Source organism: Dendronephthya gigantea, unplaced genomic scaffold (assembly GCF_004324835.1).
Source record: "Dendronephthya gigantea isolate DGI-Jeju-01 unplaced genomic scaffold, DenGig_1.0 000034F, whole genome shotgun sequence".
In the NCBI taxonomy this organism is placed as follows: domain Eukaryota; kingdom Metazoa; phylum Cnidaria; class Anthozoa; order Malacalcyonacea; family Nephtheidae; genus Dendronephthya; species Dendronephthya gigantea.
The window spans coordinates 442,462-470,074 of NW_021163044.1; the positions used below are offsets into that span (position 1 = coordinate 442,462).

At 37.7% G+C, this 27,613-nt stretch overlaps 4 protein-coding genes and 1 long non-coding RNA gene across 9 annotated transcripts; 2 read left to right on the plus strand and 3 right to left on the minus strand.

The window, feature by feature from the left end:
* Nucleotides 1–494: 494 nt before the first annotated feature.
* Nucleotides 495–3,271, minus strand: LOC114525305 (acyl-protein thioesterase 2-like). Of its 3 annotated transcripts, XM_028546561.1 has the most exons (10): nucleotides 2,944–3,271; nucleotides 2,651–2,746; nucleotides 2,165–2,262; nucleotides 2,048–2,095; nucleotides 1,907–1,977; nucleotides 1,765–1,821; nucleotides 1,561–1,676; nucleotides 1,433–1,475; nucleotides 1,222–1,346; nucleotides 495–995 (listed from the first exon to the last, which is right to left on the minus strand). In XM_028546561.1, the coding sequence occupies exons 4-10, from the start codon at nucleotides 2,086–2,088 to the stop codon at nucleotides 942–944; spliced, it is 507 nt and encodes a 168-aa protein (XP_028402362.1). In that variant the 5' UTR covers nucleotides 2,089–2,095; nucleotides 2,165–2,262; nucleotides 2,651–2,746; nucleotides 2,944–3,271; the 3' UTR covers nucleotides 495–941. The 3 variants fall into 3 exon arrangements, with proteins under 3 accessions (XP_028402362.1, XP_028402360.1, XP_028402361.1); XM_028546559.1 differs by lacking the exon at nucleotides 2,651–2,746; XM_028546560.1 differs by lacking the exon at nucleotides 2,944–3,271 and having other exon boundaries at nucleotides 2,651–2,925.
* Nucleotides 3,171–5,849, plus strand: LOC114525304 (ribonucleases P/MRP protein subunit POP1-like). Its single transcript, XM_028546558.1, has 8 exons — nucleotides 3,171–3,501; nucleotides 3,625–3,876; nucleotides 3,964–4,051; nucleotides 4,162–4,283; nucleotides 4,359–4,529; nucleotides 4,620–4,974; nucleotides 5,109–5,330; nucleotides 5,417–5,849. The coding sequence occupies exons 1-8, from the start codon at nucleotides 3,181–3,183 to the stop codon at nucleotides 5,767–5,769; spliced, it is 1,884 nt and encodes a 627-aa protein (XP_028402359.1). The 5' UTR covers nucleotides 3,171–3,180; the 3' UTR covers nucleotides 5,770–5,849.
* On the minus strand, nucleotides 3,788–8,555 carry LOC114525309. Of its 3 annotated transcripts, none has more exons than XR_003687180.1 (6): nucleotides 8,318–8,555; nucleotides 6,800–6,829; nucleotides 6,248–6,371; nucleotides 6,069–6,167; nucleotides 4,083–4,497; nucleotides 3,788–3,985 (listed from the first exon to the last, which is right to left on the minus strand). It is a non-coding gene; the product is annotated as an uncharacterized LOC114525309 (long non-coding RNA). The 3 variants fall into 3 exon arrangements; XR_003687181.1 differs by having other exon boundaries at nucleotides 6,780–6,829; XR_003687182.1 differs by lacking the exon at nucleotides 6,800–6,829.
* On the plus strand, nucleotides 6,840–8,949 carry LOC114525308 (glutathione peroxidase-like). The gene is made up of 2 exons (XM_028546563.1): nucleotides 6,840–7,802; nucleotides 8,524–8,949. The coding sequence occupies exons 1-2, from the start codon at nucleotides 7,347–7,349 to the stop codon at nucleotides 8,734–8,736; spliced, it is 669 nt and encodes a 222-aa protein (XP_028402364.1). The 5' UTR covers nucleotides 6,840–7,346; the 3' UTR covers nucleotides 8,737–8,949.
* On the minus strand, nucleotides 8,946–27,592 carry LOC114525302 (ectopic P granules protein 5 homolog). The gene is made up of 59 exons (XM_028546556.1): nucleotides 27,473–27,592; nucleotides 26,292–27,116; nucleotides 26,039–26,151; nucleotides 25,855–25,953; nucleotides 25,661–25,732; nucleotides 25,429–25,551; nucleotides 24,945–25,211; nucleotides 24,594–24,814; nucleotides 24,450–24,505; nucleotides 24,317–24,366; nucleotides 24,059–24,176; nucleotides 23,624–23,795; nucleotides 23,336–23,518; nucleotides 23,068–23,225; nucleotides 22,859–23,001; nucleotides 22,636–22,776; nucleotides 22,067–22,225; nucleotides 21,710–21,859; nucleotides 21,365–21,539; nucleotides 21,129–21,291; nucleotides 20,903–21,046; nucleotides 20,690–20,777; nucleotides 20,494–20,594; nucleotides 20,310–20,412; nucleotides 20,140–20,235; nucleotides 19,724–19,861; nucleotides 19,424–19,590; nucleotides 19,094–19,160; nucleotides 18,875–19,005; nucleotides 18,636–18,759; nucleotides 18,424–18,562; nucleotides 18,164–18,329; nucleotides 17,906–17,996; nucleotides 17,745–17,822; nucleotides 17,447–17,589; nucleotides 17,297–17,343; nucleotides 17,002–17,123; nucleotides 16,721–16,909; nucleotides 16,443–16,571; nucleotides 16,227–16,308; nucleotides 15,930–16,063; nucleotides 15,664–15,853; nucleotides 15,426–15,495; nucleotides 15,161–15,261; nucleotides 14,884–15,056; nucleotides 14,705–14,790; nucleotides 14,363–14,459; nucleotides 14,227–14,291; nucleotides 13,980–14,069; nucleotides 13,841–13,898; nucleotides 13,481–13,625; nucleotides 12,989–13,345; nucleotides 12,634–12,766; nucleotides 12,232–12,441; nucleotides 12,041–12,155; nucleotides 10,471–11,858; nucleotides 10,140–10,280; nucleotides 9,239–9,395; nucleotides 8,946–9,145 (listed from the first exon to the last, which is right to left on the minus strand). Exons 1-56 carry the CDS (start codon nucleotides 27,582–27,584, stop codon nucleotides 11,634–11,636), a joined length of 8,094 nt encoding a protein of 2,697 aa, XP_028402357.1. The 5' UTR covers nucleotides 27,585–27,592; the 3' UTR covers nucleotides 8,946–9,145; nucleotides 9,239–9,395; nucleotides 10,140–10,280; nucleotides 10,471–11,633.
* Nucleotides 27,593–27,613: the final 21 nt, after the last annotated feature.

Here is a 27,613-nt window from a genome sequence, read left to right on the forward strand (position 1 = left end):
GAAGTGCGTCATTTTCGTGGTTAAAGGGGCTCGGTGCTGTTTTGATTATTCTAGGATTTTTTCTAATGTCACTGCGTGGTAAAAACGAGAAATCAGAGGAGCAGCCAAGAGTACCTCAAATGAGTTCAGCTTTGTTTGTCCATGACACAAGAGAACACCTTCTAGATTCTTCTTAGCCCAACCAGCAGTCGAAATCTATTCGATCCCAAAGGCAGGGTACGAATTGTACACGATTAACTTGGATTGTGTGAACAGGCGTTTAAGAAGCACACACAAAACCGTACAAATATGTGAATCTAATCTAATTCGTCTATTGAGAACACTGTCAAGGAGAAATTATACTTGAATGAAAATATTTATAACTCGTAGAAAGAATTATACCGCTCTAGAACATCGCTAACGAAGAGTCATCGAGAATTTGAAAAACAACAAAAACGACACTCGCGAGTTTTCAACTTTAGCAAAAAATTAGAAATTAAATTTACTAACTGACCCTGGGTCAGATAATTAAGAAATATGTACAATAAGCGCTCAATTTAGTAAATATTTTTAAAGAAATACCTAGGGCTAGGATAATTTTATGATAATAATTGTGTATATTAGATTTGTGTTTTATTCCATCCGACCATCAGTTTCAATTGTAACCAATTCTTTCACAATTGCAGGACGAGGTATCAATAAGATTCAGGATTTTTTATGAAGTTCATGAGAGGGCTATTGCCTTTTAAAAAGTGTAAAGTGATGAAAACTCTTAGTACAGTACATTGCCTAAAGTAACCAAAAACGATTTGATTTCTGACAATAAATTCAGACATTGCAAAATACCAATAGCAAAATTAGAAAGTCAGATTTGTACATGACAATTTCCTGGAATCTTCAATCACTTCAGGAGGATTTTTTGAAACACATCAAGACTGGAGTCACAACTGGGATTTAAATAGTCAATCTTTTGATGGGAGGACTCCTGAAATCCATTCTTTTATATCTGACATTTCCTGAAATTTGGGATTGGAATCAAAGTCATGTAGATAGACTGTGGAATATTATAATTTTGTGAAGGATATGATTGCTAACAGTTTTAGATTCTTCTCTGGATTTATTTTTAACTCAGGTGAATGTATAATTGGACAATTGCATTTTGTTGAATTGAATATTGCACGGATAGATATTTGAGACCAAATTTTCACTCTGTTAAATACTAAAATTATCTCTTGCACCAACCTGTTCATTGGAGCTATGCCCAAGTCCAGGATATGTTTTGAATTCATTGTTTGAACTGCCTAAGGATTTGATAAGGTCAGAAGACATTTTTCCAAAGGAAAATGGTACCATTGGATCAGCTTCACCTGTAGACAAAACAGTATGTTTTATGAGGTCAAAAAAATCAGTAAACACTTCATTATAAAAACATAATTTTAAAAGGTTATTTTACCATGACACTGCAATACTGGTGTACTTGAATGCCATTTCAATGCCTTAAGAAAAAAAAAGTTATTTTATAGTACTATAGATAATTTTAACAACAAGCTGTGCCCAGCATGTGGACATAAATGCATATACCTTTGGGAAAGTTTTATGTAAGGGTAGCCATGTACTAAGGCAGAGAAGTCCGCCCAATTGTTTATCTAATGTCAGAGCTGTGTACATTGATACTGCACCACCTTGAGAAAATCCACCTGGTATAATAAAATATAAAAATAATTTCATGCTGGACCATTGAAATATAAATCACTATTTCAAAAATCTTCATTCCAAGAAACTTACCAATGATAATTCTATTGCATGGCACTAGTTTCTCTTCCTCAGCAATCAAACCTTTTACTATGAAGGTAAAGCATGGCACATGAATTCTCCTCAACTCTTTATTTTATACAATATATATATCCTAGTTGTAACTTGTACATACATTTATCAGCGGCTTTTTTTATTCCAGCTTCATCTTCTTTGCCAGTTGGTGTAAGAGAATAAAGATCAAACCTATACAAAAACCAGTAACTTTATAATCCTTTGACGCAATAAACTACAGTATTTCTATCGACAATCTTACCATGACGGCATCATTAATCCACCATTTAATGTAACAGGCATGACTGGGCTGAAGAATGATATAAAATGTAAAAACAAGAGAATTTTACAGTTCTTATTTCCATTAAAAAACACCTACGCATTTGGGAAGACATATTTGATATGAGGCTCTTTGATTGCCGAGAAGCCTTCGGACCAACCATAGCCATTATCTCCAAGACCATGTAAGAATATTACCTAAAGAAACAGCATTATAGCCATGAATAAAATATACTTTGTCTCTAAAGAAGACAAACTCAATCAATATTTATGCCTGAAGAGTTTTCTTTCATGAAAAGTATTGTAGTGTTGGGTTAAGAAAAGGAAGTGTCTTTTCTTATGCAGTGCTGGTTTGAGATGGGCATCTGTTTAGAAAAGAAGTATTTTCAAAAGGATGCTTCATCTGGGCCATTTTTTAAAATACCAGGCAATAAACTGCAGGAGGTCAAATCTAATCAAGATTTGATAGCAATATAAATTATATATTATGAGAGTTTCTCACGTTGAGATGAGGTCATTTGGCCTAAAAGGTTCCTTATGACAATCCTTTCATATTTAGATATAAAGATTATGAGCTGCTACTAACATTTGCCTGCAGCAGAAGGGAATTTCTTGACTGAAATGGCTAATTTGACACGATAGGAACTCCAACAAACAAAACACAAAGACCAACATAACATCTCTTTGTCGAATTGTTGCGATTATATAAATTGAAATACAAAATATTGAAGTCTTGCACAAGTAAACAAACAATCACATTTTAAAAGCACACAAACCTAAACCCATGCTGGTTTGCTGTTAGTTTTATATCGCTTCATTTTTTTAACTTTCATGAATATAATAACACAAAATGATTTGAAAATTGAAGTATCAACTTACCGTGGCAGTATGCCTTGCAGTTGGCTTCACAGTAAAGTTTGCAGCCATCTTTTTAGCAATATTTAACATGTACAAAACCAATAAATATATATAAAATAAATCCAGCCTTTTTCTTCTAATTTTACACTTTTTTTTGAGATAAAATTTGAAGACAAAACTTTTAAATTTCTTCTCAAAAACTGAGACAAAATTTCGAAGAGACGCGCGGGGACTAGGTCGAGCGCGCAGGATTCCAAGATGGCGGAGAAAACACAAGGAAAGGCTCGTAAAAGAACGCATTTTGAAATGGAGAGATCACGGCAATCTCCCTTCCAAAATCCCACAAGGACCGGAGAGTCTGCTGCCGTTGTATCCAAAGCACCTCGCGGTATCAATTCCGCAGAATTTGCCGAGTCGAGAGCTTTGGAAATTCACAACATGTTGCAGGCTCTATCGTCCGCATCTAAGCAAAGTAATAAACGGGTTTTTCAATCATTACCTCGGCACATGAGGCGACGAGCTGCAAGTCATGACTCAAAGCGAATGCCTGTTAGACTTAGGAATGCTTATGATAGGGAGGTTGGTAGAAACTTCAGTTACCCTTGCAAATACATACGAATATTTTGCGCAAAATAAAGTTAATAAACTCGATATTAAACACACGAGATTATAAAACGATTGGCCACTATTATATATTTAAAGGCTTTGAAGTCTCAGGAGAAATCAAAAGAGCCTTCAAAGCAAAAGAAATCGCGCAGGCACCGTAGAAAACGCAGCAACCTACTACAAGAATACAATAGACGAAAAAGGAAACATGCCTGGCTCGAGACACATATATGGCACGCAAAAAGATTTAAGATGGTAGAACAATGGGGTTACAAGATACCTTGCCACCCAAATGATAAAAGTGTGAGAGCTTCTTACCGTGCTATGGCGAATGGTTGCTTATTGCAGGTATAAATAAGTAAGCCACTGACAGCTGGATAACTCCATCCCTCCAAAAATAAAGATTTAGCAAGTGGGTTGTTCTCTGCCTTTCAGGATATTTCTTATTATCAATGCACTGAAGTTAAAGGGAGACAAGAAATTATCATTGCAGCAATGAAGCACTTGATAAGCTCAGATATTGGTAATTACAGAGAAAACGAAATAGTTTATACCTGCATTTTTATAAGAGTACATGCATCATGTGGTTGTATTCAGAACTGTACCATCAAAGCTGGTTCATTTTCTTGTAAGGTTTGACAGTGGTTGGCAAGGAGTACTTAGATGGTAAATATGAATCTGAAACGATGCTGTATAAATATGACAGATATCCATACCAGGCAATTGGTCCAGTCATGTGTCTCTGGGAACAGCAGGTAATCTTCATAGAGTTGACTGCATTTACGTAAATCACAACTGAAATTATATATCCATCCATTCTCTCTTTCGAGGTCAATCCTGTGCCAGACATGGTAACAAGACTTTGGCTGTGGTCACATCCATCATGTTCAGATGAGGTTGTAAAGGAAATTGTACATGCTTGCAATCTTGAAGAACCAACTGAATATATAGACACCAAACCATGGTTGTCTGAAGGACATAAAGAAGAAACTGAAAATAAGGTGTTTTGCTTAAAAATTGATCTAGAGAAGACACTATGATCATAATAATATACTCAGTCATGGTTTCTCTGATTAATTAAATCATTTTAGGCAAACACATCATCCCCGAAAGCATCTGAACTCACAGTTACAATCTTACATGAGCAACTGGCTAGATTACGTCTTATTGGTCCTAAATCTCACACATTACTTTCATGCACACTGGAGTTGTGTGACTGGGGGTCTAAGAACCGTGGATCTCGATGGTGGGAGGTGTACAGCAAGGGTGAAGAAAGGATAAAGATGTTGAATGAACAGAACAAATCCTGGGAAGACATGAAGAGTGTTTCTTCATCAGGGGTGTTAAAGTCTGGGTCTGTCATAGCATTAGTTGTGAAAGACCCAAGATTAGGCTTGCCTGTTAGGAAATCTAGTGTTGATATGTCAGCTGAAGAAATATACAAAGGTTGGCATATAAGATCAGTGCAATATCACAATTAAAAAGCTAAGCAAATTGTAGATGTAAAGTTATCTATCACTAAAAAACCTTACCACGGAAAATCCTTGAGAGTTGCTTATCTGATTAATATTGTATTTAAGGAGAAAGTGTGAAGAAATCAATGTTAACCAGTATTTCAACAGCTTCTGCTATATCACCCCTCTGGGACACCACAGTTCGACAAGAAGTAAAACAAAGCAAAATGCCAGAGAAAGATTTGAATGATCATCGTTCTAAGCAGGCTATACCTGGCTCAAAAATTGATCTTGGAGATGATACATCAAGAATCCCAATGATGTTGATTCAACAACCTGGTAGTACAGGTAGGGATGATTGTTGCTTCTTACAGATGTAAAGTCATAACCAGACAAGGATTCTAAGATGCGTTGTTTTACCATTCACTTCTCAGCCAACCACAAGTCTGGTTCCATCAACTTTGGCAGTGGTTATGACATCATTTTCCCGGCGGGTTGGAGCATGGCATTCTGGATAGCTTTCGTGTATCGTGGCGCACGCGTGGGTGGAACACGAGAGTTGGAAACGTGCTCTCGCGAACAAGGAATCCCGCATTTCCCGCGTGATTTTCCCGACACGCATGCCGGTCGTGAGTTCAATGAAGAGCAGAAAAAGAATGGTGAAGAGAAATACAAGCGTTATCCTCCCGCTAAGCGACCAAACTATAAGAAATTAGGCATGGCAAGTCCATTTGCCCCGGACTGGAAGTCCCTTGTTAACGAATGGAGTGAACGGTTAAACAGATGACGTGAAAAATGAAGTCGCTAGTGAGAAGTCTTTAGATCAGGATAGTCAGTCTGAAGAATTGAAAAATCTTGAAGTGAAAAACAAGGAAAAGAAAGTTGAGGAAGATTTTGAGAAACTACCAAAGCAGGATAGTTTAAGTGATGATGAAGAAGACAGGGTGGATGCAAGTCATTGTGTCACAGATGATGAGATTTTCCATAGTAATCCCAGTAAAGGCCAGAATACGATAAACAAGAGAAATACTAACAGTGTAGGCACTAGTGGAACTGAGGATACATCAATTTTACACAAGAGCTCACCTGATAGTTGCGAGAAGACTGGTGTTGAAACACTTCATGTTATCCGGTCGTTTTCCGCGCGTCGACGTCTTCAAGAAATCACATTCAGCCTCAAACAACCTAGGACAAAGAGACATGGAAAAAACAACATATCTGAAGAGGAGATTATCGAATATCTTGCAAGAACTATCAGTACTTACCCTCGTTCGTTAGTCTGTCTTACATTACAACCAATAAAAGGCTGTCCGGAGGAGAATGCAGTGATATTCATTCCGTCCACTGAGGATTTAGTGAAATTAAAGCAAGACAAACGTTATGAAGGTCCTACGGAAGACAACAAATATAAGAAAAATTCGACTTTGATTGATCAGTGTTCGAGAAAGGCTATTGGTTGGATCACTTCGGGCCAGTTCTCTTTCTCACGCGGTCAAGGTTCTGCTATTGGCTACTGTTCATACCCAGGTTTCCGTGAACTTATAATTCAGGCGTTACAAGAAAACTTCAGACCAGTAGTGCTCGTACGAAATACAAAAACTTTTCAATATCGCTTTGCGGACATTGCAGTTGTGTGAATATTAAGATGTTGCATGAATGTTGAGTTATTTATTGATAAAAATATATTATTTCTCAAGTGCTGATGCTGTTTTTTTTTGTTTGGGGAAATAGGTAAAGATTTTGTTTTTAAGGTTTGCTAAAATCGCCAAAACGTTTCCACATGCGAAGACCTTATACCTTATACGAATCAAGCTTACCAATCTTCTTTTGTATCCAAATCAATAATTCTGAAAGAAATACATATTTCGCTACAATTGAAATCATTATTGAACTATGTGGTTGAAATAGAAAACATGTTTTTAAATTATTTTTATCAGTGCAAACAGATAGCGACGAGGAATTGAAAACTTTGCCATATGATAAATGACGCGAGTTTCTCGCAACAAAAACAATTATACCTATCGCTTTGTAAATCTAAAACATAATAATTACAATATCCTTTATGAAATTATATACTTCGGCCAAATTATTATTGCAAGTTCGGTATTTTACTGTCGACGAAAAGAAGTTTTAATATGCTTATTAAACACAGAAGAGATATTCATCTTGGGTCATTTCAGGGCTTGATTAGACTTTTGAAGTTCTAAAAGAGAGGTGGCAGGTGCATATTGTATGTACATTAATTTCCATACGAAGAGACAACTCATCCCGCTATGATATGTAATGAATATTTTACTAGTTTATTTAGAGGAGATAAAAAATTAAGCCCACATTAGCATCACACAAAGAAGGGACGAATGCAAGATGTTTCATCGAGTTTCCAGCTTTATTTTCGTTGCTTTCTCACTGGCAAATACAGTTTACAGCAGAGAAAAACGATCTGAATTATGTTTTCGTGGGGAGACATCCATCCACGAGTTCAGAGATCAAGATCTCAAAGGTCGTATTGTGGATTTTAATAACTACAGGGACAATATTGTATTGCTCGTGAATGTAGCGACATTCTGTCAATACACGTTTCAGTATTTGGGTTTGAATAAATTGCAAGAAAAATACCAACGTTCAGATCGATGTGGTTTGAAGATTCTGGCGGTTCCATGCAATCAATTTGCGCATCAAGAACCAGGCAATAATGCAGAAGAGATATTCAACGGTCTGAAATACGTTAGACCAGGTCGAGGCTTTGAACCGCAGATGTTGATGATGAAGAAACGTGATGTGAATGGAAAGAATGAGGATAGTTTGTATACATGGCTGAAGGTAAAGTATTTTGATGTGGTCTATGGCCACTTCATTTTCAAATTTGGCAGCAGTAAAAATGCGGGAGATCTTTAATAGTACTTAAAAACAGAAAGACATTATGTTAGAACAATCCACGGAACTTTTAGTCCTGAAGTGGAAAACTCTAATTTAGGACTCTGCAAGATTCGTTTTATAAAGCACACGGTCTCCGAGACACATATTATATGTTTTAGCCACACAGGCCTGTGAAATGTTGCTTTCAAACAACTCTATAGCATTTCCAAATCACATCGCTTGTTCATGCTCATCATTTATTAAAATGCGATGAAAATATCGAACGGAAACGTAATGATCTTCATTTATAATAAATAGGTTTACTCATTATTTTTCCTGCATGTCTCGTTATTAAATTCTTGCTTACCAAAACTACGCAAGAAATACCAGAGTTTTGGACAGAATAACAGGCAGAAAGACAAACAAATTCGTATGTGATAACTTTTCAAGCTCGTTATGTAAATATGAGGGACAATTACCTATCTTTTGATAAAAAAGCACGTTAAGAGAACCCATATTAGCTGTAACTGTGTTGAAGACAGGTGAAAGACAGCGTGAACAGTGGGAATCTTCATAGGAAGCGAAGGCAATGAATATAGGACACTCTTAGTCGAGCTCTTAGTCATTAGATCCCGATGAGATTGCTGTGTTACTGAACTTACGAAAACATTTTTTCTTTCCTCAGGCCAGCTGTCCTTCCCCAAGCCCAGAGATAAACGAGAAGTCAGACATTTATTACAGTCCAGTTCGAAATGATGACATCAGCTGGAACTTCGAGAAGATCTTACTGGACCACAAGGGACAACCAAGGAAACGATACACGTCAGCCGTAGAACCTGAAGAACTTGTTTCCGACATCGAAGAATTGATTGACATGTGTCTACCTGAAGACAGTTAAAAGGACAAGACGAACAAAACGAATAATGCTAATGCTTATGTTATACGATTCTGAACTTTGGAGCCTTCCGAACTTTTGCATAGACAAGTAAAAATATAAATATACACATTGAAATTGATTTCTCCGCTTGTTTTAAGGCAACACTGCCATTCTTCCGATCGCCATATTGTTTTAATCTAAAACATAAGACTCGCACATTAAATCAACAATTATTGAAAATTTCGATTTATTTTACCGTGATTGACTACTACAAAATGTGCCGGACTGACAGCTATGTCTACAAGACTACAAAATTCTAAATTCCAAGAACAAATTCATTATTCATTGCGCTGGAGTCGGCGCGTCCTTGTTCCAGGCAGTCCATTGAATAAACCAATCACCATTCACTTTCTTCCACAACGTTATCGACCTGGAAGAATCAACCGAATTCGAAATCTCGTATTCTGTGACATATATGATACCACAAAGCTAGACTTGAGCTGTGAAATTGGCAAGAACTTACTTGCTGTTATCCATGACTTTGCCATCTTTATCGTAAGTAACAGCCGTATTCACAGATGTCGCCTGCTCACCGAAGGCGACAACATCAATAACCTTATTGTCCACCTTGCTTATGTTCGCCATAAACTGCTTCATCACCCCCAAAAAGCCTCTGAACGCTAAGTGAAGAGAATAGTTTAAAAGTTTATGTTGGCAAGGCTTTGAAACTTGTGGGCCAAAAAGTGTGGTTACACCCATGCAACATTCCTTGCAACTTGCTATGCAATTCTACCCCCTGAGGCATCTGAAGTTGACAAATACGAATATCTGTTACGATTTGCAGCGCTTTTATAAATAAATAATTAGGTTTCTAACTGTGTTTCAGTCGTATCAAAGTATAGACATGCTTTAGAAATAAAAATGTAGTCTGAAAGGTATAGATCAACGATCTACGGCATTTCTGCAGTTGTCATGTAGTTAGCTTTCGGCTATTTAAAAAGAAAATTGATGAATAACTTATTCATATACTCTCTGTCGTATTGACAGAAGACAGGAAACATGTACAGACTTAATTTTTGCGCATAATAATAACCAAGCTCTATCACAGGTAGTCTCGAATTTTTGTTCTTCGACTTATCCAGGCTAGTTGTTGAAACGCAGAAAAATAGAGATCTAGAAATAAACTTTGCTAAATTCTTAATTCCTAAAACCTGCGGGCAATCCCGTTTTATTCTTAGACAAAACAATCAGGATAATTATGAATGATATGGTCCGTTGCCGACCCCTAAGTTATAACTCCGCATTAGAAAATACGACTGTGTGAAACACAGAAAATATCTGCAAACTCTTTATGTCTCTAGCCAACATAGTCTTTTCCCTTCGACAAACAAGCGCAGAAACAGTTAACTTAAGAGTATATATACCTTCTTTTCCGACAATCATGGGTGCCCCAGCAGGCAGGACACGGCAATCGTCCGTGTAACACTTGGCGATATCATCTGGTGTTGCTGTTAAAAACATGTCTTCCATCTTCTTAATCTGTGCTTCAATTTCTGCCTTGACATCTGTAGAACGATCAAAAAGTTACCACCATAGCCAAAGGAGACATTGGTGCGTTTAAATACAGCTATATACATGTTCATGAGACTAAATACTGGGAGTTCTTCATGTAAAACTGGTTAATAAATAAAGAACAGTGATTCACCGAATTTAGCAGGAATCGTACACCAGTAACTGTAAATTTTAAATCCGTACCTGCCATTTCGATGCTAATTTTGAAAATGATTTTTGTTCAAGGAAAAAACGAGACCAACTCCTTTCGACAGCAAGCGCAGTGTGTGTGTGCAGGACGTTTGCTTGGCGAGTTGTGGGATGTGGCTTTTAAATAAACAGGAACCCGCCTCGACCAATAAAAGTCATTTCTTTAAGACAACGATTACACGTCGAGGTATGCTTCAGTGGTTCTAGTCGGCAAAAACTTATTGATCTTGGGATTAATATAATTAGCAATTAACGAAAGAAGACAAAACACTTGAAGGAGCAGAGTGGAACCTCACCAAAATGATTGGCTTCATGATTTGTCTCTAGTGCAAGAAAACCTCGTCCTCACCTTTACAAGTGAATCTCTTCGAAGTTCGAAAAGTAATAAAACTGCTTTGAAGTGTACAAATTTAGACGAGACGTCTTTACGTCCAAACAAAACTTCGTGGATGAAATTTTGTTTTTTGATGCTGGTTGTCAATGCAAGACTTAATTGCCTTGCGTTTGATTTGTGATTGCGATTCAAGCTGCGTGCTGCGTGCGTTATCTTTTTTCGAGCTCTCTTAAGAAACGATAGACATCTTTGTGACATTAAGTGGAGTAAAAAAGGCTTAAAAAGTAAAGCCGACAATGCTGGAACCAAATCACAGCAAGGCCTCAAAACCATGCCAAGTTACAGCCTCTCAAAGTCGATTTTTCTTAATTACCTATAATTATAGGATGTTGAGAATATTTCAATGACATTGTGAGATGCACACTTACAGTGTGTCGTCATTTTACTAGGTTCTTTCACTATTCGTATCTAGAAATAATGTAATGATCTAGAAATACGCCTTTGCAGCGATATTATAAGACAATCCTATCCTAACTTAAACCCAGTAGCGTAGCCAGCTTGATGATTTCTCTCGCTATGCTAATATTTTGGGGTTCATTGACTGTAAAAACAATAAATTTCTAAAGAAATGGATAATAAACCATCACGCTGGCTACGCCATTGACTATCCTGTTATTTAATCAACCTGTTAGTTAATCTTTTTATACAAAAGCTTTAACTCTTGGCGTTGTCCTTACTTACGCTTGGATTTCCCTACCTATCTCCTACCACTCAATACCTCAGTTATCCTTAACCATCCCTCTGTTAACCGTCATTATCCTTCTTAAACAGCAAGCCCAAGATAACTTTTATCTCGAAACAAATCTTTAGTCATCTTTTTCAGTAACTCTGGTCCCTCGCGTAAACAGTGTTTAGGATTGAGGATGAATGAACACGCGAATTCAATCTGTTCTACGAGACCAGAATATGTCTTGTTCAACCGTAATGATTGCAAATTATGAAATCCTGAATTTGTTCGTTGCGAAGCACCAACACCTGATGTCCCTTCCTGAAAATTAAATATATATTTGGGCAAGAAAATCAATAATGCATCAAGAGAGAAGCTAAACTCACTGGCTATTTAACAAACTGAACTAACTAGAATGCTCTATCAGTTCTGAACTGTTCTTCTCAGTAAGGATTATCTCTTATTGATCCAGTCTATTATTTCTAAAGTTTTCTAAAACATACTTTTTTTGCAGTGGCTTTAGCTTCTCCAGGGGCGTTTGCCTTCACTCGTATTTGACCATTTGATGGCAACTGTGCCGAGAGGAAGGTTGATAATGCACGACACAGGAAACGGAAACTACAAAAGAGAAAAACAGAGTTGTCTTTAGCGTAAATCATTGCTGAAGAATATGAAGTTGATTTGGGGTGCAAACCTTGGAGTTAGTGTAGACTTCCTTCCTAGACCAATTACTCCTAGTAGTCCCGTTGTATCCCTGTCTTCACCAGCATGAGTAATATAGGGTATCAAGAAGTCAACTTGTTGACTGAGATCACGCAGGTTCACTTCATAATCGACTTGTCGTACAAGAAGTTGTAAGATCTTGTACCACAATAAAATAATTTTGCTTTCAGTGTCTGGATTACTGTAAAACAAACATCTTTTCATCAGCTCAAGAAAGAGGGTATATTCAGTCAGTCATGAAGGAATGACGTAAAACACAGACTTACTTTTTACAATTCTCGCTGATTTAATTACTATACCAAACTAAATGTATTTATACTTGAATTCTTTCTTACACTCCAGTGAAAGGAAATAACAGAAACGTCGTCCTAACCTTGGCTTAATACTCGCCGTCCAAGCATTGAGTTCTTTCAGCATTATAAATTCTTCAGCAGCACTTTGAGATCGAGACAAACATTGAACCGTGTGAGTGAACAGTGTCAAAACTGCGCTGTGATTAATACATTCTGGTTGGGAAATAAAAAAAACATCAATTGTTTGTACGTGTAGATTTCAAGTAGTAAGAATCAGTTTATCCTGGACTGTATAGATCCCAGCTTTCAAAAACTATCTTATGTTGATTTTGTATTGCAAGGGATAAATAAAACGTCTGAGAAATACTCGGAAAGTATTCTGTTGTAACTGGTTTACATGCACAGGATTCATTATTCTCTCAAATTTTTACTAACCTTGAACAAAGTCTCGTTGTGAGAGCTCAGGTACGGTGACTGAGGCGAGAACATCAGACCATGGTTCTACCAAACTATCCTGCGAGACATTAGCGTCATTACTTGGCGGTAGCTTGGTGTTATTGAAATGTGTTTCTACCGCTGCTTCAACGACCTGCACCATGAGACTAATACTGGCTAAAGAACGACAGGCAGCCATGATCATTGCTAAGATAACATTGGTCTGAGTAAGATCATGAATCTTCTCCTGAATAGTTTCCAAAGCAAGAACAAGGATCTTTTCTTTTGGTGATAGGCTGTTGAGGAGATTAAGAATTTCCACGTAAAGGTACATAACACTCTGGCTGTTTGTGGCATCTGAAAATTTGAAGAAAGATAAAGAAACCAATGAAAAATTTAGTGTGATTGAAATGATTAATTTCAGTAATTTTACTAATTTACATTCAGTTTTTGATGCGATGTTCGTTGCGTTCATGCGATGTTCTAACTTACCTGAGGTGGAAGCCAGCAGCACACTGTCCATCAGCTGCTCAATGACAGGGCGATACAATCCAGCCGCGTGCTCTGGATTGGCTGAACATTTGCATAGTAACTTCACCATACTATTGAAATAATGAAGCCGTTTCTCTGGGATGTCCTGGACAGAAAGAGAATCGGTAGACATTGAAATAGAATGGCTGGCAAATAACCACTGGGTTTTATTACTTACTGCTATGCAACAGAATGTGGATAACTTTATAAGCTATCATGGTGGAGTTTATCGGTTGAAAGAAAGTGATCAAGTTGCTTAAAGACCAAGAAAGGCCAAAACATTTCAACAGATTTTGTATATTCTCTGTTGTCCTTACTTACTGAATAAGAGCGCTCGCTTTTCGACGATGAAGTTAGCAAACAAGCAGCTTCAAGCAATCTTGAAAAACATAAACAAATATTGATAATCGTTATTGCATTAGCCATATTAGAATGACTAAAATTGTGTCGTCTTCCTCACCGGATGCTCTTCCATAACAACGAAGAAGGTTTTAATATTTGAACGAAATCACAGTTCGATACCAACCAATCACAAACCGCACGGAACGTGCTGCACAAAAGAGAGAATAATAGCGTTGATCATCACGTTTTTGTTGCTGTTTCGAAGGCTAGCTTGATTTCCCGGGCAATAATTTCTGGGCTTTCATAAATGCAACAGTTCAAAACCGGTTAAAATACGATTTAATGATATGAAATATTCGATATACCTTCCACTCATCAGGTCCCACACGAAATTCACGGCATTTTCAAGAAGAGATAACATTTTACATTCCTTGAGGTAAAACAGAAATTATTTTCTTCTCTCTTTTATTCCTTCTCTTAAAAATATCTTCGGTTTCTCACCTCATTCTGAATGATGGATTTCTCGTTACCAAGGACAATGATTAGGTTAAAAAGACGATCCTGACATTCTCTGAGCGTTGTAGTTCCTTCGACACTTCTAAATTAGTTTTGCGATTAAATTTTTACCAATTCACCTGATGCACCGATTAAATTTAGTTTTATTACAAGATAAAGATACTTTTCCCAATTGATTCTGATTTACGTGCATGATATTTGACGTAAACCTGGCAAACATTAATACATTAGAATATAATGCGCGTAAATTCTTCATTAACATTTAACAAAAGCCAAAGTCACCGACAAATGGTATAATTTTATTGACCATTTGTCGTATAAACATACCTAAACCTTTCCAAAACTTCTAACCAGGATATACTGGGAAAGATTTCGATTAGAAAACCCCGACAGCTACCACTGATGGAGGAAATCTGTGAAAATATCGAGAAAAAGTTGATGTTTCCAAAACTGATAAATTGGTTCATTTTAGAGTTGGTGCAGGAAAATTGATGTCGCGTTCAAACCTGTAGCATCGACTCCAAGTGGGACACGTTTGGGGAAAACACATTCCATGACAAGCACGTGAAGCTGGCGTGGTACACTCGCAGGAAATGACCCGGCAAAGAATGTTTCGTTGTCATTGAGCTGTAGAGGTCAAATACCAGGGAAAGTATGTTCGGTTTTCCATTTAATGGGGCTGCAAAATGGTGGAAAATAAAAACTTCTTAAGATATGAACTACAGTAGATTCCTCCTTAGGAACGTTGAGTAATCATGCAGTAAGCAACAGTCGTTTTCTTACCAGGAAGAAAATTCTGAAAATATACTAGAACTCTGATGTAGAGTCCCACAAACTCAAGAGCTTCTGATTCCTCCATCTCGCTCCAAGGAAGAACTAACTCGCTGTATATGAAGATGCATTGAAACGATTGTTAGATCAAATATAAAATAAAGGTTATTCCGAGTAGGCTCATTGTTATTCATTCACAAAACAGCTGGAAATGGTTCTGGAAAACACACCAAATAAGAGAGCGAATGAGATTTACAATATTCACAATATATTTTACCTGTTAACTTCACATGGCGAGATCCAGGGTGAAAAGAAATCAGAAATCCTGTTCCACAGAAACTTAAGAACTGCAAATGCATGAAGTAAGCGTTAAAAGATGCTTATAGCTTCCTTAATTATACTGGGTCCTCATTGGAGGTAAATAATAATATGATAGTTATTGCAAGAATAAGAACTCGGTGAGTATATGACTACTAGCTATGTGTCAAATACACCGTAGACAACCAGCTCTTTACCTTCGATGTTATTTTCAGCAAGCTGGTGTTCGTGAGCAGCAATTGTATGACGGGATATATATTCACACAAGGCAATCAATGATGGCAGATACGGTTTCCATAATGTGAGTATGCCTTCATTGGAACCAGCGGCACATGATAACCGCTGATCATGGAAATATTCCATGAGCCATATCATTGTTTCGTTGACCTAGAGAAGCAGAATCCAATTAATATTGAGTCGTAGTGGCTAACATCGTTTCAAGATTGCCTGGATATAGAACTACCTGTTCATTTTGAAGTAAAAACGGTGGAGTGGTATTCAGTGTCAGCTCTCGCTTGGCCATGTCCTTTACTAAGACTTTGGTGGTGATTAAGAATTCATTCCACGCGTTCAAACACACAGCGTGATCAGCAGAACCTATGCAAGTTAGAAATCAGGAACAAATGAAAGTACAGGGCATTTAAGTCCAGTATCACAGTTTCATATTGCGGTCTGTGGCAGACGCATACTAATTACTAATTGTAGTGTCACTGACCAGAGTATGAAACTGGATAAACACTTGGTGTTTAACCGTACTTACCATGAATCAACAAACTCAAAGTCTCCCCAAATAAATCAGGAAATTGATGTATCAAAAGCACGCTCACTTTCCTCAGGTAAATCTGATGAAATATGAAATAGAAATTTAAAATTTTTTTTGCAGATTAAACGGATCTGCGCTAAAATTTAATCCCTTAAAAATAATCCCTTAACAAATCATTTGACTTCATTTTGTTGTGAAAATACCAGGTGTTACCTCTGACAGCATAGTTGTCTTGGCTGGAGGCTCAAATCCGCAATCACAGAGAGCAGCAAAGAGCACTTTCATCATCGCCATACGCTCGGAAAGTATCGGTTTTGATGCGAGCCAACTTCGGAAATCAAACTGAAACAAATCACTCCAGTTAATTCCATATTTCTCCTACTCTCTGTCCAATGAAATTCTGTTCAATTTCATTCTTTCTCGCTCCACCTTATTCCACTCTATATCCTAATTTATCCTAACATATCAACGTATAGTCATGGAAGAACTACCTTTGAAAGTAGAGAAAACTTGACTTCGATATCCAAACTGGTCTGAATAACATTTTCGTACATCTCCGTGAAACTATCCTCACATGTGCCGGGTTGAAATATCGGCAGCAATAAACCAACGATTTTCGGTCGTGCCAAGATGGTTCTTAACAATGCCTCGGTTTGTGTCTTATTCTCCATGATGAATGTCTAAATAAAAAACAACGAGTGAAGTTCTTTGAGATGACAAAGCGTGTTGAGGTTGCGAGCAGACCAGAGTGCCTTGGCGCGTCATGACGTACCCTGCCAATCAGTTCAACACAGGTTGAGAAGAACTGCATCGTTGGAGGAAACTGGCGCACGGGATCAGAAACCATATCAATGAACATGTAAAACGTCCTGCAACCAATTTCTTCAAACGTTTCTGCGAAAGAAAACCAAATATTCTGATAACTTCGTGAAGATTAAACTAAATGCATTCATCAGAGCACGAAAATGTTATTATAAATGATATAAATTTCATATTTAGTGGAGAAATTTAGTGTTTGTCAATAGTTGGACCTGGATATATACTGACACAAGTACAAGTACGCTTACTAAGAATCAACGGGTTTTGACAACTTTTCCATTGTTTAAGAAGCAACCTGAAATGAATTCATAAAAGCGATCAGTAAATATGACAAGGAAAGCAAACGATTGCACTCATCAAGTTCATTGGCGAGACAAAAAATTCGTTTCTAAACTTACGTCAGTGTTTTCTCGACGCTCAGCGCGTTAAGACAGATCTCAGCTGGCATCTCATGCAACATCTCACGCATCAGAATCTTGAACTCCTCACGATTTAAACTGGCACGTTCACGAACTGGATCGCACGATTTCTTTTCTCGATACTGTCATAAAACACGCACTCAATTAAGCAACAAACAATGAGAACTTGATGAGCATCACAATATATAAAACTAGGGTCACATCAGGTCCATCTAGGGTCATCTCGCCCGGCGAGGTAAAAATTTCATCCATAAACGCACACTTCACTGCTTCTTACCTTCACAATAAGACTGGCAGCACCTTTGCAGCCTTTCCTTGAGGTACTCTTCTTATGACATGGCATGGCTATTCGAAGCTATCAATAAAGTTAACACAGAAATATGACCAGTTCTCCAGAGGCATGCAATCTCTCAAAAATGCATTATGAATGTGAAATACCTCCGTCTCCACGTTCTCAAATATATGACGTAACATGTCCATGTATTCAAAATCAAGAGCTGAGTTTGTTGACAGTTTCATCATGAATTTTCTACGACAATTAAACAAGAAGATATTTGATTTGTTTTATTCGATCATGGTAATGCATTTATGTATAGAGGCTGCATTGCTCTCTCTAGGATCATACAGTACAACATTGGTATATTGTTCCCATGCAATTACTGGATGAAATGTAGATTAACGAATGAAACGGATTACCTTGCGTAATCGGAGAGAACAGCGAGGTTTCTACCTAAGATGTCCATGATTTTAGATCTATCCATGAGCACGGAGACCGGACACTCCGGTATTGGAGTTGACAGGACTCTGAATAATGGAGGTTCCATGATGTCTTCTGAACTTGATGATTTATGAGGTAGTCGTGCTGCGGAGGAGAAACAAAATACATATCAATCCACCTTTCATGCTTTGATCCACAGTTTCAAGAGCTATATTCAGAGTCAATTTCAGAATCTTACCTGGTTTTTTAATCAAGTTTCGTTTTTGAATTGCGACAATCTTCTTCTGTCGTTCCTTATTAAATCTGATCCAGTATTGAAGCGAACCAACCAACTGCCAGTCGATCAATCCAAGATCGATACAGTCCAGCCACAAATTCTAAACAAGCACATTGCAAGACTTTTACTATTCTCAGCGTGTTTTATAGAGATGAAACTGGTGAGGATGGTACCTCAAATCGTTTTAATATCTTCGTCAAGCGATCAGGATCATAAGCTGGTGGCAATCCTTGTATAAACAACGTTGGATCGTGTAGACGTGATTCATCAAGCCATAGAGCTAGAGTTTGAAATAATCTAAATAATAAAAATGCGATATTGAGTCTTGGATATATATTGACCGGCCAAGCACTTCACTGTCCAAAGGCCTCACAAAGGGCTTGATTCATCGTCTTTTTCATCATCAACAAACCTTGCTAACTTTTGGTGAACCTCAACACTTGTTTTGTACCCATTTTGTTCACCTCCTTCATCAGTTTCATCGCTTAAAATACTCCGTTCTTTGTGATACTCTGCGGTACCCATCAATCTTGCCTTCAATTTCTTTTTAAAGAATGTAAACTCTCTTTGTTAACTTTCCTAATTCAGCGATGCAATAATGTAATTGTGAAATATTCTCCGGACCATTTACCTTCAGATACGTTGTGTTTGCTGTACTTTCAAAGAACCGTATTCCAACACTGCCACGCTCAGGAAGGCTAAATAAAGAACAAACATCGTCACGGTATAAGAACAATGATAGGGAGCTTTAGCAGTATTACAAGTACACGATTCGTCATTTTCGCGCCAAACTCTGTGCTTTTGCCTACGCCATCTGACGAAACTCGTAGTCGTTGGGCATTTGAATACTGAATTTATCGACAAACTCGTACTCAAAAGCTCGACGACTACGAACGAGTTTTGGGTGATGGCGTAAGCAAACAACAACTATGTCCAAAGTCGTATGTTTGGTGGTTCGTACCCAGGACCAGCAGGAACGCGACGCAAAAATTGTAAGAAGAAATTTTGCCAGATGACGGCCAGTATTGGTTCTTCATGATCCGTTGATAATGCCAGATCTGCCCAGCGGTATATGTCCAAGTTGCAAGCTGGGATAGGAATAACATCTTTCAACGATGATGAGGCTTTCTGCAGAAGAGAGCAAAGAAGGCTTATTCAAGGCCTGGTAATAAACAACGACTATTCATGACATATCTGATTAGACAAATAAATAGACGAAAGCTCTTTTGTAAAGAGTTTCTCTGAGCACGTAATAACAAACCTTTACGGCAGTTTCGATACACATCTCTGGCTTATCATGAAGTTTGTTAGCAAGACTAGACTTAAGACCGCATTGCTCTTGATACGCAGACTCAGCAGAAAGAATGAAATAACAGAAATACACGAATTGAGAGTTTGTCTAATAAAAGAAAAAGAAAAAATAAGCACTTTAAGGTGTATTTTCCTAGATACTTTAATCAGTTTGGAACTGTTCTAGAGATCCAGCATTTATTAATCCTATATGCTAGCATTGCAGAACTAGTACACGAATTAAACCCAATCTAAACTGGATAGCTACACGTGTTTTAAAGTGTTTTTCTCAAGGATTATCTGTCCTTTTCTGATCCAGTAATACAGCACTCAAGAAGGCTATAAGACATAATAACTTATGGAGAAGATATTGACTGATACACTTACTTTAATATCGACCAAATTTGCAGATGATGGATATGAAATAACGAATGAAAATAGTGACGACAGGAAACCATGATCTTTCAGGCTCTTCAACGTGTCCTAAGAGTTAAAAAAATACAAACAAATAAGCTTGCTTCGCCAACAACACGAGTTGTTTACATGCATTACAATACCTGATGTTTTTTGATAAAGTAATCCAAGACTAACATATGAGCGTCAGAATTTCTGAACACACATTTTAGTAGATTGTTTAACAGTTGTAAAACGTTCGCATCTCTGTAAAAGAAATATTGTAAATCAGGTTACTTCACTTAGAACTATACATTAACATTGATAGGGATTGTACGTGTAACTCACGTATTCCAGTTTGGTAAACAACACAATGCTCTTAACCAAAACTCAGTCGCAATGAGAGTACGGTCAGCATCGGGAACAACGCTTGATCTTTTAACGTGTTTCTGAAAAAATGGGTTGTAAATGTAGCATTTATATGAGGCTGTTTTATGTAAAGTTTTGCGTCATAGTCGATATTTGATAATCGTTAAATTTAAACCTGAATAATTCCAGACAATATGTCAACTACGTCTTGTTCTCTCCATTGTACTCCAGAATGAATTACACTATCGATGATCCTGGTAAATCTATCAAATTATGGCAAAATTGTAACAAAATATTACGACAAAGAACCAATAATCACACTAATTAACTGATTATTAAATATATTAACAAATAAACTCAAGTTGATCTGTGGACCACGCATGCATACCTGCTGTTTTCCGAGAATGCTAGCAGCTCTTTTGTGAAGAAAGTAGGAACAGTATTTTCTATGATTCTACACGTGGGGAACACGTGACCTTCGTCCAGGATGACTGACATATAGGTTAGACCAACGTCGCTAATCTTATGAGGACTATTGAAGAAAAAGAAGCAAAGATGATGAATGAGTGAATGATCCATTATGAAACACGAAATTACATGAAATTACAACTCACTCATGACCATATGTTGACAGTTGTAATGCCACAAAACAAGCTAAAGGTCCATCTTTGTTTGCTGAGGTTAGGACGTTCACCAGAGCCTCGTCTGTATCCAAATCGAGCGGTTCAGGTTTAGATAAGTTCTTAAAGAACTCGCTTTTGTCGTAACTGGATGTAACTGCAAGATTTAAATACATTAAACTTGTACTATTTTCACCTCAGCCATTATCAAGATATGAACACAACTGTACCTGACTGTTCAGCGTTGGATGTACTTGCAGTGTTGGTAAACTCCATGACCGTCGGAGGACACTCGACTTGGTGAAGATGTAAAAACATCACGACCTCCCATAACCACTTGTAAAGTTCTTGGTCGGTGAAATGCTGCAAGATACGTTGGTAGGGATGCGTAGCCACTTGCGTTACCTGAAACACCAATAGAAATATGATAAATACTACAAAGTAGTTCAAATTAAGATGAAACAGTGAACCATACAATTCACTGTAACCCGCACGGCTTACCCGAATTCGTACTATTTCTCGTTCAACTTTACAGTTTTGTTTATCAAATCATGACTGGAAGAAATATCGTTTACCTGCTCAAGAATACCAGGAGTTTCTTTAAAAACATCCACTTCAATGCCACCGGGTCTATTTGATAACCGTAATGCGCATGTCTCAACAAGTAGTATTGCTATGGCTCTATGGATGCACTGAGGTAGGTAGAGGGTATCGCTGTCTAATGCCTAGAAATTGGAATAAATACAGCAGGTTAGAATAATAACAATCAAACCTAAGCCCCGATCAGGCCTGAGCGGTGCTCGCTCAAGATGAAGTACGGTATGTTCGTTGATACCGTCTGCTATAGTGCAGCATCAAACAGAAATAAAAACGGGGTATTTTTATAATCGAATGTTATAAGATACTGGGAAACGCATGAGCCTGATTCAAACCTGATATTGCCAGTTAATATTCGTAAGTAAATAGCGGGATAGTTGATGTTCAGAAGACTCAACTGCTGAATGAAGCAGCCAGTTTCTAATGGTGTAAACATCACGCACTTTAGGTCTCCATGTTTCTACTGGCAGAGCCTGAAATAATCCTACGCATTCCTGTTGAACAAACAAAATAATAGTCCCTTTACTATTGACACTGATCACTACGACACAAAAAGACAAGTTCAAGACGACGCTAATGCCGGTATTCTAAAAGCTCACTCACACTCAAACTCATTGAGTGGGAGATCTTAATCTTCTCATAAAGTTTCAATGGCGGTATTTCCAGCCGAATAGGGGCTTGATTTTCAGTGATTTACCTTATATCTTTCCATCTATTCAAAAAAAACTTTCTCATTGATCAGCATTAACAAAATTGATATGTCACACTCAATGAGTATGAGTGTGAGTGAGCTTTTTGAATACAGGCGTAAGTGTAGATTACACTGAAATGAATCTGGAGAATTCATCCTCAGATGAGGATTGAAATTAAACATACTCTGCCGGAAATAATGCAGCAAACAAACCTCTCTCACACTGTCCAAGGTTGCCTCAACTCTTTCCAACAACAGAGACATCACAAACGCATGTCGTTGGCAGATTGAGCCAAGGAGATCCTTTCCTGTTTTAGGAAGAAAGTCTGGCGCTCCGCTATTGAGATAGCTTACCTATTCATGGATGAAATATGTATGATATGGTATGCAGTAGCACTGGTTTCAATTGAATTGTATTTTTGGGCATGGGTTTTACCTCGTATATTTCACGTACAACAGCATTGATGAAATCAATATCCACGGTAGACCGTTCCCTTGCCATGTTTGCAAATGTGGTCAACAAAAAGACAATTTCTGGTTCAGTCATCGCTTTAAAACTTTCCAATAAACTTGCCGCTTCTACAAGAAAAACACGAAAGTTATTGCCTCTTTAGAAATGAGACAAAAATACGTAAAAAACCCTACCGTTTTGATCGGTGTGTGAAGATGCTATGTATTCAGAAAGAGAGCTAAAGCCTGCTTTATCTGATGTCCCTCTGTGAAGAAATCGATAACAAATCCAGGTCATCCTTGATGATAGACTATAGAATGGCATATCGATAAGAAACTGCCACACGCCAAGCCTGAAATATTAAATATAAAAAGAGTCACAACAAATCGTGATTATTGTATATTGTATATTGCATCCAGCAGTTCATGATGGAAAAAAGGAAGATATATTCTGTCATTATACTTGTTAGCGGAAAGAATCTGCTGTGAAGCTCTGATGAAGAACTGGTCGTATTCCATCTGTAGCTTTTCCAACGAGTAATCTGAACCAAACGCCAGATGAAACGTTATTTCATTGTCGCCATATTTGTTCACATAGTCAGTTTTGTATGAGGACCAGTAACGTGACACGCGCATCACTATCGAACTAAATAAACAGAATAAAATATTCTCAACTTCATTTTGCAAGCCTCTGCAAGTCAACTTGATCACGAGAGGCTATATGTTACGTCATAAGCTATTTCATGATTACCTAATCGCTCGACCCAATCTCTTAACAAACTCTCGATAACGTCGCATACTGTAAAGTGTGAAAGCTTTGCCTAACATTTGAATGAGACACGTGGAAAAGGCGAACACTCGGATAACTTTCGTCCCCTTCTGGTGTCCCACATCATGAGAACCCCAATCGGGGGTATGAGTACCTATAAAGCAATAATAGATTTTGTCAGGGTTCCACAAGAGACGAGCCTTTAAATAGAGGACCTTAAAGTCTATCTAGGGCCTGTTTACATGGAGCGAGTTATCCCGGCTAGGCGAGGTGAAAACTGCATATAATGGCCTTAATGAAAGACTAATCAGGTTAAACCTTTGATGTGATGCGCTTTTACCTCGCCTGGATCGCTCCATGTAAACAAGCCCTAAGTTTAGTTTGTTTCAAGAATTGAGACGATGATTAAAACATTACCATCGCGAGTGTCTCCTCCAATGATGATCTCAAACAACGCATCGAATGCGAATTGGGAAAACAAAGCGACAAAATCATTTTCTGGAATCAACATCCACGATTCTTCAAGGTTCAAATCCTAAGATAAACATTGAAAAATATCTTGAAACTATATGAATACAGAGCCCACGAATAGCAGTCTCAAAAATGCTTGCTTTATTGATCAATAGAATATTGAATGTTTCCAATAAAATCAGATTGAACATTAGATCTCCGAACCTCTTCTCCATCTTCATCGACCATCACCCAAGAAACGATCGTCGGACTTTCTGTTATATTAAAAGTAATTTTCATAAGATTTGAACGAGAATTTTTAAGAGAACTTGTATTTCACATGTCGTGATCAACAAACCTGAACCATCCGGGGAAAGAACAGACTTCATCAGTAGCAGGTATTTCTCTCGTAACCTTTGGGAAAATATGAAAGATGTAACGGTATATGGATTACTTTCTTGTATAGAAATGATGGCAGAAGCAGCAGATAAAACAAACTCACTTTATTGGCAGGAGTAAGTTCGCTAACATCGTGACAAAATGATGCAAGAGCGGATTTTGCCAGAAATACTCATCGTAGCTCGCAACTGGTGTCCAGGTATGAAGAAGAAGCGGTTGAACGAAGTGCGCTAACTTTCGAGTCACGCCCGGAGGACATCGGAGCACGTGATTTAGAATAAACACGTGATCTGGAAGAGTCGCTACTCGCAGTAGTAAACCAACCTAGGAAAGTAAAAAACAATATTTTATATTTGATAAAAAACTGTTTTCCTTCGGGCTCGGTAAGAATCACCTCCTGTTGATCAAGTGTTGGTACACTAGAGAAACATGAAACTATACAACATTAATTTACCAAATTTTCAAGCCACAAGTTGATATCTTTAATGAAATCCTCGTCGTCGGTTGGTTTCCTCATGAAGTGAAACAGAGCGCTAATACAGTCACGAAGATGTTGTATTTCTCCAAGCACGGCGTGAGATACTTGAGATGGATCAACTCCAGCGACCGGGGAATCTTGAGTCACACCACAGAACACGGGAGACTTTGCATGAAGTTCGTAGATGTACGACATGATGTGTACTCGCGCTAGTTCACCGGAGTATTCAGCCAGGGTGAATGTCTACAAAAACAGGCAGAGTCAGAGAGGTCTATCTTCGATTGAACATTACATGAAAAGCACCATTACTACAGTATATCCAGCCACACATTATCCTGATGTCTTGTGAATATATCACGAGTTTGATTGGCTAGTTAGTTTAATAGAGGAGCCAATCAAACTTCGTGTACCAACAGGCGTTTGACGTCATCACGGGAAAGGTAGATTAAAATGCAGTTACCTCATGAACGGTACTTTTCAATGTGTCCAGAGTTCGGCTCATTTCCTTAGCTTGTTCCGAGTTAAACACGGCAACCTCGTAGGAATGAGTATAAGATACCTTCTGAAAATCTTGACAAATACCCTGAAAAAGAAGACATGTCACGTACAGCAATTTCTGCACAAATCCTTGGTATCAAAACCTACGTTTCTTTGGTGAAGATCCTGATGCATGGATGGGGAAAAGACTCTACCTGCACCGTTGCCGTTTTCGTTTCAGTCGACCAAATGCTCTTCTTCTGATCAACACATTTCAACCGTAACAACTATACCAAGAACATAATTACTACCGATTAAGAAAACGGAAATCATTTGAAATATTTTGGGGAAAATTATTTATTTATTATATTTATTATAATGAAAGTGTTGATACAACAAAGCACAATACCTCAATATCTTTTTTAATGCTGCGTAAATTTTTGGACGTGTTTTGATATGTATTTAATAACTCGAAAAATTCACTTTCTCGTCTGGGTTCCAGAGTTTCCTAGCGAGAAAATTGAGTGAATTTTATAATAAGATGATGGAAACAGACTATATTATAGTAACAAAGAAAATATTGACTATTTTACCTGTATAAAACTCTCTACACATTCCTCAAGATACAAAAGACTTGGATTGTAATAAAATGACTTTAAATCATCTTCCGTGAATGCTGTTATGGCCTCTCTTCTAGCTGTTGACACTTTAAAGGAAATGTCATTTGGTTATACATGAGAAATACAAATGAAATCAAAGTCTTAGTGAGATGAATAATTTGTGTTGGATGCATCATCCTTGTAAAATCTGAATTCACATACTCAGGAACCAACTACGCTAGATTACCTTGTTGCTTGCCAAAAATATTATGAATATTTTCATATACATTTTCATCTTGAACAAATTTTTCCACTGGAGGGATTTGTTCTGTTACAGAAGAAGGTACCTCAGACAGACCAGGGTCTGTCATATTCTCCTCCGGCATCGATGATGATGCTAAATCTTCTTGAGGTAACACCACACTCAACCCACTCTTTTCTTGAACTAAATTATCTAATTGTTCTCCTATTTCTTTCATTTTTTCACTTGTATCACTCCCCAAGTCATTAGTAAATGTAACCTCCCCAAGTGACCCCTCTTGTCCTTCACTATTAGGAATGTCATTTTCTTCAGATACCCCCTGAGCCACCCCACTATCACCATTTGACTCTTCATGTCTTACATCGTCCATTAGCCTTTTATCTGTCTGATTTTCACTATCCACATTCAACACATTATGTACGTCACCTTCTCTAATAATCCCATCATCCTGAACAATTCCAACATGTTCCTCAGTGAGGTTTTCATTGCTAGATTCATCATTATCTACTACAATTTCCGTATGTATCTCATCAATATTTGCCTCTGGGTTGTATATTTCACTACTAATGGTTACTTCTTCTAGGATTTCATTACCAGCATTAATCTCTTTATGATCCTCCTCAACAATAATCTCAGAGGCTGGAGACTCGCAAGAAGTTGGATCAATTCTAGGCTGCCCTTCTTCTGAACCTATAACATTTGCTTCTTGTTCTGGTGCAGTAGATATTGACGCTTCATGATCTGGGTGTTCAGCGCTGTTATTCTCATCAGCCTTAGTTGGATCAGCATCATGTTCTGTTACGACTGCATCTAAATTGAATGGAATTAATTGCCATTATTTCCTAGTATCATATATACTTCTTTGTACACTTTGTACCCATAACAAAATTACATCATCCGTGATTTAAATGACGTGACTAAATTTCAGCCCTTTTCGTCCTTCACAACCACTATCCTGGCTAGAATTCAAGCACACTGATTGACGATACCTCATAACATATTGCTGAGTGACCTACTAGTTATGAGGAGAAAGAAACGCAATTTATGGACTATAAACATTAAACACATAACTACGCAACAAACAGTCAAATATCATAACACTCATGAATAAAGATGCCTTTTTAATAATATTTCAGATGCATGCACCCCGTAAACCCTTGCAACACCTCTTTTGTTTTCAGCTGTATCTTCTCCAACAAATCCAACGTTTCTTGTGCTTTCTGCGTGTGTTTTTTTTGCCTTTCTTTTCTTCTTGACAGGACGCACAGCTTCCGCCATCTTGTGAGTCTAAGCACAGTGGTCTAAGG